The sequence below is a fragment of the Furipterus horrens genome, unplaced genomic scaffold (assembly GCF_987537825.1).
Source record: "Furipterus horrens unplaced genomic scaffold, mFurHor1.1.pri manual_scaffold_7, whole genome shotgun sequence".
Lineage (NCBI taxonomy): Eukaryota > Metazoa > Chordata > Mammalia > Chiroptera > Furipteridae > Furipterus > Furipterus horrens.
Window position 1 is genome coordinate 15256621 of NW_028327177.1, and position 13501 is coordinate 15270121.

The 13501-nt window shown below is 38.9% G+C and overlaps 1 protein-coding gene across 1 annotated transcript in view; it reads left to right on the forward strand.

The window, feature by feature from the left end:
• The first annotated feature begins 609 nt into the window (after positions 1-609).
• The window catches only part of RAD21 (RAD21 cohesin complex component), a 31941-nt gene continuing 19049 nt past the window's right edge, over positions 610-13501 (forward strand). Inside the window, exons 1-3 of the mRNA XM_090283429.1 lie at positions 610-758; positions 8055-8229; positions 11712-11841. Of these exons, the coding sequence (XP_090139555.1) occupies positions 8086-8229; positions 11712-11841 (274 nt within the window). The 5' untranslated portion in view covers positions 610-758; positions 8055-8085. The remainder of the gene's footprint in view (positions 759-8054; positions 8230-11711; positions 11842-13501) is intronic.

A 13501-nucleotide genomic window follows, 5' to 3' on the forward strand; every position in this document is an offset into this window, starting at 1 on the left:
GACACAAATAAGGATTTGCAGAAAATTTAAGATTCTTCCTTTGGTATACTGCACGGTTCATGAAGGCGGTTAGTATCTGTTTTATTCCTCACTGTAACCCAGACCCTAAGCAATTACATGGTGCTGTTCAGAGATGAGCATGTATAAATATAGGCTGACTCAATGCATGAACCCTTGCATTTTATGGGACTTAAGGGTTTTACATTAACTTAATCGTTACAGAACCATTAAAATAAAGTCTTGTGTTAGGGGTACACAAACCTGCACAACGACAGTTCTCCCCTTTAAAAAGAACCGCAAGAAGCAAGCCAAATCAGCAGTTCATTGGCCAGCACTGCGCGTGCGCTACTTTCTGGTTTCGCAACCTTAAGAGACCCTCTAGCAGGAGGATCACCTTCGCGCTTGCTCAGTTCGGCACTGTATAACCAGGGGGCGGGCTCCGAAGAAAAGGAAATGGTCGTTGCGCCTGTGTCGCTTTCTCTGGGTCTTACGCCTGCTGCGCAGGCGCACAGGTACCATTTTGACCGTAAACATCCTGCCGATTTGAACCGAGAATTTGGGCGGCAGGAAGAGCTGCGGCGTAACGGCAGCCATCTTGTTTGTTTGAGTGAATCGGAAAGGAGGCGGCGGCTGTGGCGGCAGCGCGAGCTGCTCGGAAGCTGTACCTCGCACGGGCTCCCCCCCTTTCCCCGCCCCCTCCCCCGACCCTTTCCCCTCCCCAGGCCACCCAGTCGGCCGAACTCCCGGTGGAGAGCTAGGTAAGATACTCCGCCGATCCGTCTTATCCTCCGGCTCCCTCCCCCCCACCCCTTCCCGTCGGTCTGGCGTGCGGGGAGTCGGACCCCGGGGGGCGGGAGAAGGCAGCCCTCGCCGCGACCCCGGGCGCTGGCTGTGCTGCCACGCCGGCAGCCCCCGAGCGGCGGCGCCGCCCGCCCGGGCCCCTTCGCCCCCGGCCCGCCCTGGGCCGGGACCCGCGCGGTTCTGGGCCCGCATCATCGCCTCTTTGGCCACAAATGCCTCTGGTCCGTTCCGAGGCCCCCCAAAGCCGTTACTCTGCGGGTTCCCCAGGGAGCCGCATCTTCCCCGAGGAGGCAGAGGAAATCTAGGGCCGCCGAGAGAGGGGAGGAGGTTTGAACCAGCGCGCTCTCGGGAGCGGGCCGCCTCCTCCTGGGGTAAAAATGGCTGGTTGGGGAGACGCGGGAGGCGGCGGCGGCGGGCACGGCGCCCGCGATGTCAGCGCGAAGGGGCCGCTACCGTCCGGCGCGCTCGGGTGCGGTGGGGCCGCAGGGCGGCGGCGGGCCCCTGGCCAGGGGCAGCTACTGCTCCCCCTCCCCGGTTATGTAAAGGACGTTTTTTATGTTCGGACATTGATACTGGACAGACCAATAGAAAACGCGATCCAGGAAAGTTGCTTCTGAGTCTTAGGAAATAAGCATAATTGGTTTCCCCCCGCCCCGACTCCTAATAATGAAGGCTGTTGCGTGCTGTGGAGATGCATCGCAGACGTGTGTTTTTTGACAAATGCTTGGTGTCTTTTTCCTCCCCGAGAAAGGCATTGCAAGTGGTCTGTGGTCGTGTGGGGTGACACTGTCGAGTTGCGCTGCCGGCCTCAGCGGCCTTCTTCGAATTTGAAAGGAGGAAATGCTGGAGGGTCGGTCTGGCCGCGTCCAGAAGCGCGCGTGTGTTTTTAAGGGTCTCCGGGAAAGGGTTGTGTTTATCGACTTCTCTTTGCAAGTGAAAGTTAATGTTTGCTCCCGTTACACGGTTTGGTACAATCCCTAAATCCCAGGGAAATTTTTCTGCCTTTTAAAATGAATGTGAATGTCAGGGAGCTGTGTTGAGTGCAGAATTTTGGTGACAGGCTGGAGAAGCGTTCCTACGTGGTAGTCATTATATTTCTTTGTTTAATGTTGGAGGCATCTAATAATTGTTTTGAAAAGACATTGATGAGGTATATGCCATATGCAGCGATTGAATTATTTAACAGTTTGTAGATAGTTGATGTGACAGCAAGCGCGTAACTAATGGACATAGTGTTTTTTCCTGCACAAATCAGAATTACATTGATAGAGCATGGCCTTTATAGACCACTTTTTGTGCTTGTAAAGGCAACGCATTAGTATACTCTAGAATTACGTTTTCCACTTGAATGGTATGTGTTTAAAGTATTATTAAATACTTTAAATTCTTTCCTGATAAATTCATACTTATTGGAACACAGAAATCCTGAGGAATGTTATCTTTATAGTTTGGCACAAAAGAGAAAGTTATCATTCTTGAGTAAAGATTTGTTTAATTATAATGTCAAAATTATTAGGTATGATTATGCTGATTGGTATATGATGTGTGAAATTATTTTTGAAATTGCTTGTATCCACAGTGGTATTGTGTTAGATATACTGTTCTATTTAATCCTCATGATCCTGTTCGATAAATATCCCTATTTTATAGATGAGATGTTAAGTAAGTACTAATCATTAAAAAAGAACTAAGGAGAGAGCTGAAATTGAACCGAGGACTGAGTGTAGGATTCTTGTCCAAAGAATGTTAGTTAGTCCTACCAAAAGTGAGGGGAGCTATCTAGTGTGCAGGGTTGGAAATACTTTTAGTCCCTGACACACTCCCCCAGCCCCCAAAGAGGTAGTTCCAATCTTATCTTAGGTATTGACATTTCAAAGGAGAGTAAATCACTGAATTTCAGCCTTCCAGGTTTTTATAGTTAGGGAACTGGAAATACACAGATCAAGCAGCTTAACTTGCTAGTTAATGGCAAAGCCAGAGCGCGTTTTGACTCCCAATGTAATTTTCCTTTGAATAAATGATGTATGTGTATATCCCAAGGTTAAACGTAAAAAAAACAAACATTGCAAAAGGGTAGGCTCACTTTCCCAGCAGACCCACTTTCCAAAGGTAACGGATGTCAAGACTTATTTGTACAACACAGATAGGTTGTGTTTATGCAAGTGCAGGTAATGTACAGAGAGCCCTCGTTTTTGGTACATATGTTACATCATTGTGTAAGGCTGCATGGAACCGTGTGGTATGGCTGTGTAAGTTTGTTACAAGTCCCTTATTAGTATCCAGGTAGGTTACAGTATGTCTAATATTTTATTAAAAGTAGTGCTGACAAGGCAACATAGTAGCGTTAGAGGTGAGGGCTCTGACACTGAAGTTCCGCTTACATTAACTATTCGTGTTGGCACTAAAGTTCCCTTTCCTTTTCCTTGTGTCCTGGTCTGTAAAACGGGCCAGTCTAAATTTACCTTAGAGCATTGTCATGAGGAGGATGGATACATAGAATACTTACCGCTTAGTAAGATTGAAACAAATGTTTAAGTTATTAGTATTAAACACTTTAAGTACATCTTTGGCATTATTACTGACACTGCAGTTTCTGTTTAGAAAGTATGTGTGAAATTTTCATAAGATGTTGCCCAATTGCCCCTTGAAGAGTTCATACCAATTTATACAGTTATCAGTCCTACTGCCTTGTTTCTAACAGGTGAGGGAAATACTGTAATGACTAACGTCATCATAGATAACGTGAGCTATACAGTAATTTGACTTTGGCTTTTTGAAAAAATAATTTTTTAATGCTTGCTTTTGTGTGAGTGTTTCTTAATATGTTCTCAAATATCAATCTTTCTGACATTTCACATCAGATTTAAATTTTATTTTTTAGGATTAATTGAAAGAAGTTGTTTGCTGCTTTAGGAAAAAATCAAGAAGTCATAAAGACATTTTGTAAAGGGTTAGCGCTCTGGCTGGTGTGGCTCAGTTGTTTGAATGCAGGCCTGTGGGCTGAAAGGTTGCATGTTCAATTCCCAGTCATGGCACATACCTGAATTGTGGTCCAAGTCCCTGTTGGGGGAATGCAAGAGGCAACTCACACTGATGTTTCTCTCCCGCTTTTTCTCCCTCCCTTCACCTCTACAATTAAATAAGTAAAATAAAAATTAACAAAATTTAGAATCTTCAAAACCTGCAGAAATTAATCAACTTTTTAAAGATTGGCTAACATTTGGTATAAAGAGGGAAATGATTTCAGAGGCAACAATGATTACACTTTCTTATTTAGATATTAATCCAATAGTTGATCCACTACTGTACCTCAGGTTTCCTTTAATTATTAGGGTGATTTCCTCTTGCTAATTGTTTCCCAAAATAATTTTAGCAGCACTCTGCTTTAGTTACTGCCCCCCCAATCCCATTCTATGCCAAGAAAGCATCTATTTAGGAATGTCTCTCTCTGCATAGCTGGGATATTTTGGGCATGGTACTCTGAGTAGCAGCTGAAGTGCTGGCCATGAACTACTGACACCTGTTGAGAAGTGCCAGGAGTTTTAATTTCTAAAATCTCCAGAATTATTTCCATATGTCCACTATTAGATCACTTGGCATATCTCATTTTCTTATTCGTTAAGCACATATTCAGTAGTTGTCATGCCGCAGGCAGTGTTGTAGGAACTAAACAAATACTAAGGAGTTTTTATTGAGAGCACAACTATCTTGTGTAGTGAAAATTAGGACTTGGCATATGTCAGTGACTTTATTTCTAAGAACACACTGCCTTATTGGAGTTCTACAGAATCCTTTAGATTTTATTTACCATGCTGTAAAGGCAGTTTAATTTTTGTACTAACTTTAAGGCTTCAAGTGGAAGCATTGAGTTGCAATGTATGAGGATGTCTTTGGTTGTGGGAATATATTTTGATCTATAAAATATTGCTGATGCTTCTGGCTGGGTGGCTCAGTTGGTTGGAGCATTGTCCCGTTCACCAAAAGGCGGTGGATTCAATTCCTGATCAGGGCGCATGCGTCAGACAACCAGCCAGTTGATGGATGTTTCTCACATTGAGGGTTCTCTCTCCCTCCCTGTCCGCTCCCCTCCCTTACTCTTTCTATAACTCAATAAACATAGCCTCCCTCCCATGAGTGTTAATAAAATATTTCTGAGTGGGATGCAGTATACACTTGAGGTGATATAAACCTTTGAGTGTTTGATCCGAATTCTTCCTATCCTAGTATTCCTTAGTTCTTAACTCCATATTTGAGATAAAGAGTTCACCACATCAGGCAATTGGTGAAACTTGTTTTCCTTTGAGAAAATTTTCCTAGTGTAAATTAATGACCCTCTAGAAACATCTATTCAAAAAATGAGTTTCAGGAATCTTTACTGGGGTAGAAAATGGTGATGAGGCAAAACTGACTTGAGTTACTCTTGCACTTCCCAAACTTTTTGGACAGGCATGAAATCTCTTTACTATGGATCTTTTTTTAAAAAAGGTAATTCAAAAGACATTCTAGGCCCTGGCTGGGTAGCTCAGTTGGTTAGAGCATGTCCCGGATAGGCCAGGGTTGTGGGTTAGATCCCCTAGCAGGGCACATAAAAGAACCAACTAATGAATGCATAACTAAGTGGAACAACAAAAACCAATGTCTATTAGTCCCTCCCTCTCCCTCTGTTACCCTTTCTCCTGCCCTCTCTCTCTCTCTCTTCAAAATCAGTATTAAAATTTTTAAAGAAATTTTACATTTCCACTAGCAGTGAATGAGAGATGCTGCTTCTCTGTATCCTCACCCAGCACTTAGTGTTAATTTTAATTTTTATTTTAGCTCTTGTAATAGGTGTGCAGTGAAATCCCCTAATTACTGGTGGTGTTCAGCATCTTTTCTTGTTCTTATTTGCCATCAGTGTATCCTCTTCTGTGGGACTTTTCATTTGTTTTGTTCATTTTCTAATTGGATTTTTAAATTCTGGTTTTGAGAGGTTTTTATATATTCTAGATCCAGGTCCCTGTCAGATATGAGGTTTGCAGATATTTTATTTCCCTTCTATATATATCTTGTTTTTGAATCCTCGGTGGGCTTCTTTGTAGACCAAAATTTCTATTTTGATGAAGGCGAGTTTTATCAGTTTTTTGTTTTTGTTTTTTTCTGTTATGGGACATGATTTTGTGTCATGTCTAAAAGTTCTTGTCAGATTTTAGGTACTGATGGTTTTCCCTATGGTATTTTTTCTAAAAACTGTATAGTTTTGGATTTAAGTCTGTGATTTATTTTAAATTAATTTTTATATGATTGAGATTTGGGTCAAGGTCCTTTTTCTGTCCCCCCCTTTTTTTTGTCCTCCTATGGATGATATCCAGTCACACAAGCACCATTTGTTGAAAAGGCTATTCTTCCTCTTAATTGCTTCTGCATTTTTGTGAAAAATCATTTGGACTTATTTTTTGGGAGGGGGTTCTATTTCTAGGTTCTCTGTTCTATTCCATTGATCTCTTGTCTTTCTGCCATGTAATGTTGACTACTGTAGCTATATAATAAGTCTTGAAATTGGGTAGATTAATTCTCCCCAATATATTCTTCTTTTTCAAAATAGTTTTAGTTATTGTAGTTCCTTTGCCTTTTTATATAAATTTTAGATAGGACCTTGCCAATACCATTTTTAAAAACCTCAGTAGGATTTTAGTAGAAGTTGTGTTGAAGTTTCTTTAAAAACTAAACATATACTTAAGCATGCTATCCAGAAATCATTCTTGTGGACATTTGTCTGAGAGAACTGAAGACTTATGCTCACAAAGAGTCTATATACACAAATGTTTATAGCAGTTTTATTTGCTGTACTACCCAAAACCTGGGCATAACCAACTGTCCTTCAGGAGGCGAAGTGCTAAGTAAATTGTGGTATATCCATCTCATGGAATGCTACCCAATAAGAATGAACATACTGCTGATACATGCAACAACTTGGATGGATCTCAAGAGCATTATGCTGAGTCCAAAGAGCCATTCCAAAAAAATCACACACCGTACAATTCAATTTATGCAACGTTCTCAAAAGGACAGACTAGAGTTGGAGAAGAGCGTGGTGGTAGTCAGGGCTTAGGCGTGGGTGTGGCGGGGACAGGGGGCGAGGTCTCTGTGATGACGAAATAACTATCTTATTTGCTTGGATGATGGTTACACAGATCTACACATGGGATAAAATAGCAAAGAGCTGTTACGCATGTACCAATTTTAGTGTCCTAGTTTTGAAGTGCTGTATCTTTTATGTGTTATGGGTGTGCTTGAGTTCATTTCTGTAAAAGCGTCACTTAGATGCCTTATTCAGTTCATGAACATTTTAGAAAAAGATAAAAATTAATTTGGCACATAGACTTAAAAATCATCTATGAAAAAGGGAAAAATAATATAAGGGGAAAATTTATTTACATAGTTAATATACTCTCCAGTCCGGAATTTTCAAGCTGCCTTTTTTCTTCTGCATTAATACATCGGCTTGTCAGAAGAAGTTAAATGTGAAAAACATACTTGTATTTCTGCTAAGACCATTTCAGACATAAGATAAATGTTATACTGTATCATATTTCTGAATTTAATTTTAAAATAAGCAGACAGGTGCTTTTCAAGTACTTGAGAAAACTATATATATTACTTTACCTTTTTAAGCCTCAGCTTTTCTAAACTACTGACCATGGAACCAACCCACCTGCTCGTCTTTGCTGGTGAAATATAGAATGCTTAGCACAGTGCTCATCCTAAGATACTAATTACTGTAGAAAGCTGGAAATCTCAGTTTCTAATAGGGTTCCAAAAATGGAAATTTCCACAAATGAATATTTGTACCTGAGTGTTTTTCTTCTTGGACATTCTTTTCTTGCCATGAAGGATATATTCCCTAGCTTTTGGTCAGAAGCAGACTATTTCCATAGTAATCAGGATAGGAATTAATTAACACTTGATGGAACGTCCAAAATAAGCTTTCTAATGACCATTTTTACTTTTAAAAAAAAGTAGCACTTTTAAGGTGACAGCAGGGAATGAATATAATTTGACTCTTGACCCTTCCCCTTCATCTGTTAATGTTTGGGGGTTTTTTTTCCTTGCTCTCTCAAAATTAAAGCAATAGGTTCTATCTTAATGCATACTAAATTCAGTCCTTATTATTATTCTCATACTAAAAGGAATAGGAAACTTATTTTCAGATTTCTTATGTCGTGATAAATATTTCAATTCTGATGCGGTATTTACTAACTTTCTTTTCTTTTCAGGTTTCCTCCTGTCTCCTAGTAAGCCAGAACAATGTTCTACGCACACTTTGTCCTCAGTAAAAGAGGGCCTCTGGCCAAAATTTGGCTGGCGGCCCATTGGGATAAGAAGCTAACCAAAGCCCATGTGTTTGAGTGTAATTTAGAGAGCAGCGTGGAGAGCATCATCTCACCAAAGGTATGTTTGGTGTTGATAGTTTTCCTCATTGTCGATTGTTTACTGGCATGTGTTATAGAAATCTGTAAAACAGCTCTTTAGGTAGGCATCTACGTATACTGGAGGCCAAGAGAAGCCATAAATTACCCAGAATTCCAGTTGGATATTCTCTTCTCACACAGATATTTTTATTTGCCTGTTCTAAGGGTACATAAGCGTGAGGTCAAGCAGTACCCAAATATGTTCTATTTGGCTTTCTAGATGTTTTTATATTAAAATACATGTGTGGGTGTTCCTCATTTATGAATTTAGAAAATATTTGAAATAACCCGTAATTAGAAAAGGTCACAGGGGGCGGATATATTTTATCACCGGGCAGGTAATCTCCATACCTCTTGCTCCACCTAAGCTTACAGGACTACTTGCTATTTCTTGAAGATACCAAGCATTTTCCCCATTTTAGAACTTTTGTCCTTGCTGTGTTCTTCTAAATAATTAATGACTGGCTGTCTCCCACTGGAATGAGGAGTCATGAATGTCCTTACCTTACCTGCCTTGTTCAGTGCTCTCTTCCTGGAGAAACTTTTATTGACCTCCTGTAAAACTGTTCTGAGGCCGTGGTTTCCACCCTTGGATTTCACAAATAGTAGAACTTCAGAGTAATATGGGGGGTTTGTGTTGCCAAGAAAGGACCTTTAACACACCCAGATGCAATTCATCATTAACATTTCATTGAAGAACAGACATGTTGACTCCAAAAATGTACAAAGGATAATCTCAAAATAAGGGAAGTCCTTCTATATTTTGTATACCTAACATCGGTGTTCTAAAAAAGGTCTTTTCCTGGACCTTGTATTTATACATATGTGGACTAATTGTCCTGTTGTGAAAACATTCTAAATCACAGCTCTCTGGACCAGCCCTGGAAGCTACCCTTCTTAGAACGGACAGTTTGGACAATGCTGGCATAGCGTGTTAAATAAGAGTAGTTTTCCATTGCTGAAAGAACGAGGTGTTCTCGGAGGATGAAAGCGTGGGTGTTGCAGAGGCTGCTTCAGAAAAGTTATGTGAGAAAGTGTATATTTTAGATGGGGAAAGGGAGAGTTTGTATTTGGAATTAGAATAAATCATAAAGTTTCTGCGTGTGGAATTTTCGCTGGTTTCAGTTATAGCTAGTAGAATTTACTTATTTTAAAGACATTTCTGTCAATTTATTTCTAAGACAATACTTATTTCAAAAATTTATTAAAATGAAAACTTGACAGAGGAAAATAAATGACCTGTAGCCCTACCACCTAGAGAACCTTTTGCATTTTGATGCCTGCTAGACTTTCATTTGTACATGTAGTTTACATACTATTTTCTCTCTTTTTATGAGTGTACAAAAATACATTAATTAATATGTTTTATAGCAAGACTGCGTTCTGGAAAAGCATTGTTCCTAGCTCTTTTGTCATTTTTAATGGTGGCATTGCAGTGTGCATGCATACATGAAGAGCCTAAAAGTTATACCGAAGTACTACTAAGGTTTCTCTACATGGTAGGTTGTAGGTTGTCTAGGTTGTCTTTATTTTTCTCCTTTCAAAAACCATTTAGTAAACATTGCTTGCTAAATCTTATGTTCACTTCTGTAAGTCGTTCCTTAACGTTGATGTTTAGGAATGTAATTGAAGAGCCAGGTGAAAAATGTAACGTTTCAGATTTCTGATGTGCATTAGCGGTGTGCTCTGTGAGTTGGTTGTACCAGTTTGCACCGCCAGTCAAATGGTATGGGAACATGATTTCTACTTTTTTATAAATATGCTTAGTAAGACAGATTAATGGAGAAGGAGAAATTTAGCTCTTGAAATTGATACGTGTAGGTAATCTTTAACATCCATAGCAAATACTGAGGGTGATTTGGCTTAAAAGGGCAACAGTTTTTTCGTAGTGTGTTCAGAGGACTTTGTACCCTGTTGGCGACACTGCCTAGTCTGAGACAGGTGCAGGAAGGTGTATGTGTGCACCAGCAGCCACAGAGCAGAGCACACACACGGTTCAGGAATAATGTAAGAGGTTATAGAGCGTGTTGTGAGAGACAGGGTAACTTACTCTAAGAACCATTTCTAAGTGAGTTTTTATTTGATTGATTGTGCTTTATTGTGATAGAATATAAAGATATTTCCACAGGGTAAAGTGACCTGAAAATTTCTAATGTTTCCTCTTGGTGTGCAGTTGGAAATGTTGGTTTAGTTGTTGAGAACAAGTGTCAGAAATACAGACATGGCTCAGTTACAGCGCCATGCCTTCTCTTTCCCTTCTCTGTGGTTGGAACAGCCGCCAGCAATCCCTGCAGAGCTTTCCTTGGATATATATTCTTTTTTATACTTGTACTCTTAACGTGAGCTAACAGCTGTACTCTAAACCAAACTCATCTGTAAAGAAAGCCTTTACCCAAACAGTGCTTTTAAAGGTTGTTAATTCTGGACAAGATAATAGGAAGCAAAACTCTGTTTTCTCTCTTCCTTTCTTAAGTGAAGGTACAATCAGTATTAATTTCAAGTTTCCTAGGACTACCCTATAAAGATTCTCATTTGCCATTAGGAGCAATAAGTCCTGGATTTCATCACATTCGTTGTAATTTTAGACACGTAAGAATTTATAATGGTGATCTTCATAATTTATGCTCTAAATCATGTCAGGTGGCCCTAAATATAGAGCCTAGGTGTCATCATAAATAGAATTCTAGGAACTATAGGGTGTGCACATATAACTTAAAAATAACGTTGTATAAGTAATGTAATTTCCTAACTATAAATTAAGCAAATATTTAATAAAGTTTTTTGCTAACTTAGAATTTGCTAAATTGTATGGTATGAATTGGAAAACGATCTGGGAAAGTTTGAGATCATGATGTCTTATTCCCTCAAAAAATTTTCTTTATTACAGCCATGCATGCACATTCCAATCCGCTCTCCTTGGCTGCCAGGTTTCATCGAGTTTGTGCAAACCGTTCTCGTTATATTAACAATGGCTGATCTTTTTCTGGATAGACCTCGTACTTTGGCTGAACTGGATTATATGCCCACTCAAGAATAAACATTAGCAGAGAGAACTGAAATAGTCATCCTTCAAGGCTGGGGCCATTTGGTTCCCAAACCAAATCAGTGCAGTTAGCAGTATGGAGCAGTAGCTTTGGATTGGCAGCTAAAGGTTCCACATACACCCAGTGTGCTAAACCCACAGAACGCCTTAGCACCTGTTTTATAGCTACTGTCACATCTGCATTAAATTCATGAATTAATGTCAGTCTTACGCTTTGGCATATTTATGGAATTTGCAGGTAAAGGCAGTGAGAAATAAAATATAGGTGATTGAGGTAACTAAGTAAATGATAAAGTATATGAAGAGATATAGTAAAGCTGCCTATAAATTGAACAAAAGGAAAGATTTTAAATATGATTACCTATAAAATGAGAAAATTAACTTTATAAATTAGATTGATATTAATATTTTATTCACAGGTGAAGATGGCACTCCGAACATCAGGACACCTCTTACTGGGAGTAGTTCGAATCTATCACAGAAAAGCCAAATATCTCCTTGCAGACTGTAATGAAGCATTCATTAAGATCAAGATGGCTTTTCGGCCAGGTATTGTTGCCTTTTTGTTTGTTCTTTAATTTTGGAGTTTCTCGTGTTTGGTGCGGAAAACTGCTAAAAGATATTCTAGATCAGCATATCTTGTTGTATTTTAATTGCAATACAAAAGACCCTTCGAAGTAAGGCAAGGCTAGGGGAGGCAGTGGTTCCAGGGAGGAAGCCGCCTTTCACTTCTGTCTACCTGGGTAACTGGGACAGTGGCCGCTTGGTTCTTTGGGGCTGCCTTTTGCAGCAACTGATGTAGAACTCAGTCAACAGAGGTCAGACTGTTGGAAACCAGTTATTATATGATTTTTTTTTTAAATATAGTTCAGAAAAGAAAATCACAGGATTTTAATTTTTTCCAAATAATTTTAGTGTATAGTGTGTCCTTAAAATCAGATTCACTTTTAACTTATGTAGTTGAGAATTTTTATTAAATGTTCTCTGTAGTTTTTTGTTGTTGTTGTTGTTTTTTTTTTTTTTTTTTTAGGTAATACTTCTAGCAACCAAATATCTATCTGCATAATTGCTAGGGTATTTATCTGAATTCATATATTCTGTAAGTTTTTTAAAGTATTGATGTAACTTTTTTCTAATTAAAATAATCTGAATGTATAGGAGAGATGCTTTATACAGTAGTTTCTACTAAGGTTATGTTCTAGTATTCCTTTTACTGTATGAATAGAGAACTTTTTTAGATCTGAGATTTTATTTTAAAACTAAAATGTTTAGGCGGAAGCTGTGATAATTGATTTCTAACACATAGCTTCCAAGTGCATTTTGTTTTCTAAAGAAATACATGTTTATTATAGACAGTCGGGAAAATATAAAGAAAATTAAAATCTTGTAGTCTCACTTTTCTACAAAAACAACTTCTTTTAACATTGGGGACCCTAGTTTGCAGTTATTCCGTTTTTCCCCCATAAATTTCATGCTTATTTTAAAAATTATTTATGTTTTTAAAGACATTAGCTTCATACATAAATAATACTTTGGCATTTTTTGTAAAGCATGTAGTATGGCTTATGATTATAGAAAAACAAAAGTACTTGTGTTTTAGAACTTATGTTGTCAACCTTCTAGAATATAACCTTAGGAAATTATACTGACTTCATGTTCCTTGGATCCCAAGATAACACTGGGGAACACAATTTTTCATTGAGTTAGATCTGACACTTCTTTTTTACTAACTTTTGGCATCTGAATCCAAATATGACCCCAGTTTTTCTATCATGTCAACTTTTTAAGGTACAGAATAACTTCCCTTTGTCCCCAAGATTATACAAAATGAATATACCAAGGAAAATAAAGGAAAAAATTACCTGAATATATGGTTTATTTAGAGTTATTTTATTCATAAAAAGGCTATATATTGTTATTGTAAGTCAAATTGTGTACAAGTAGTAAAGTCCTGCTACCAAACATACATATTAAGGTATTTTATCTTTTCAAATGACAGGCTAGGAAATGCCAAAATGAGATACTTGAAACAGTCTCCTTCAGGTGGCAAAGCTTTAACAAATAGCTTCATGAGACCCGGTTTTATGTGCAGAGGTGGGAATATAATGTTCTTTCTGTCAACAAGTGGCTCGTGTGGAATGTTTGGATCACCAGGTTTGAGGTCAGATCTTGGAGGCCAATTCGACTCCACCCAATGCTTCTCACGAGC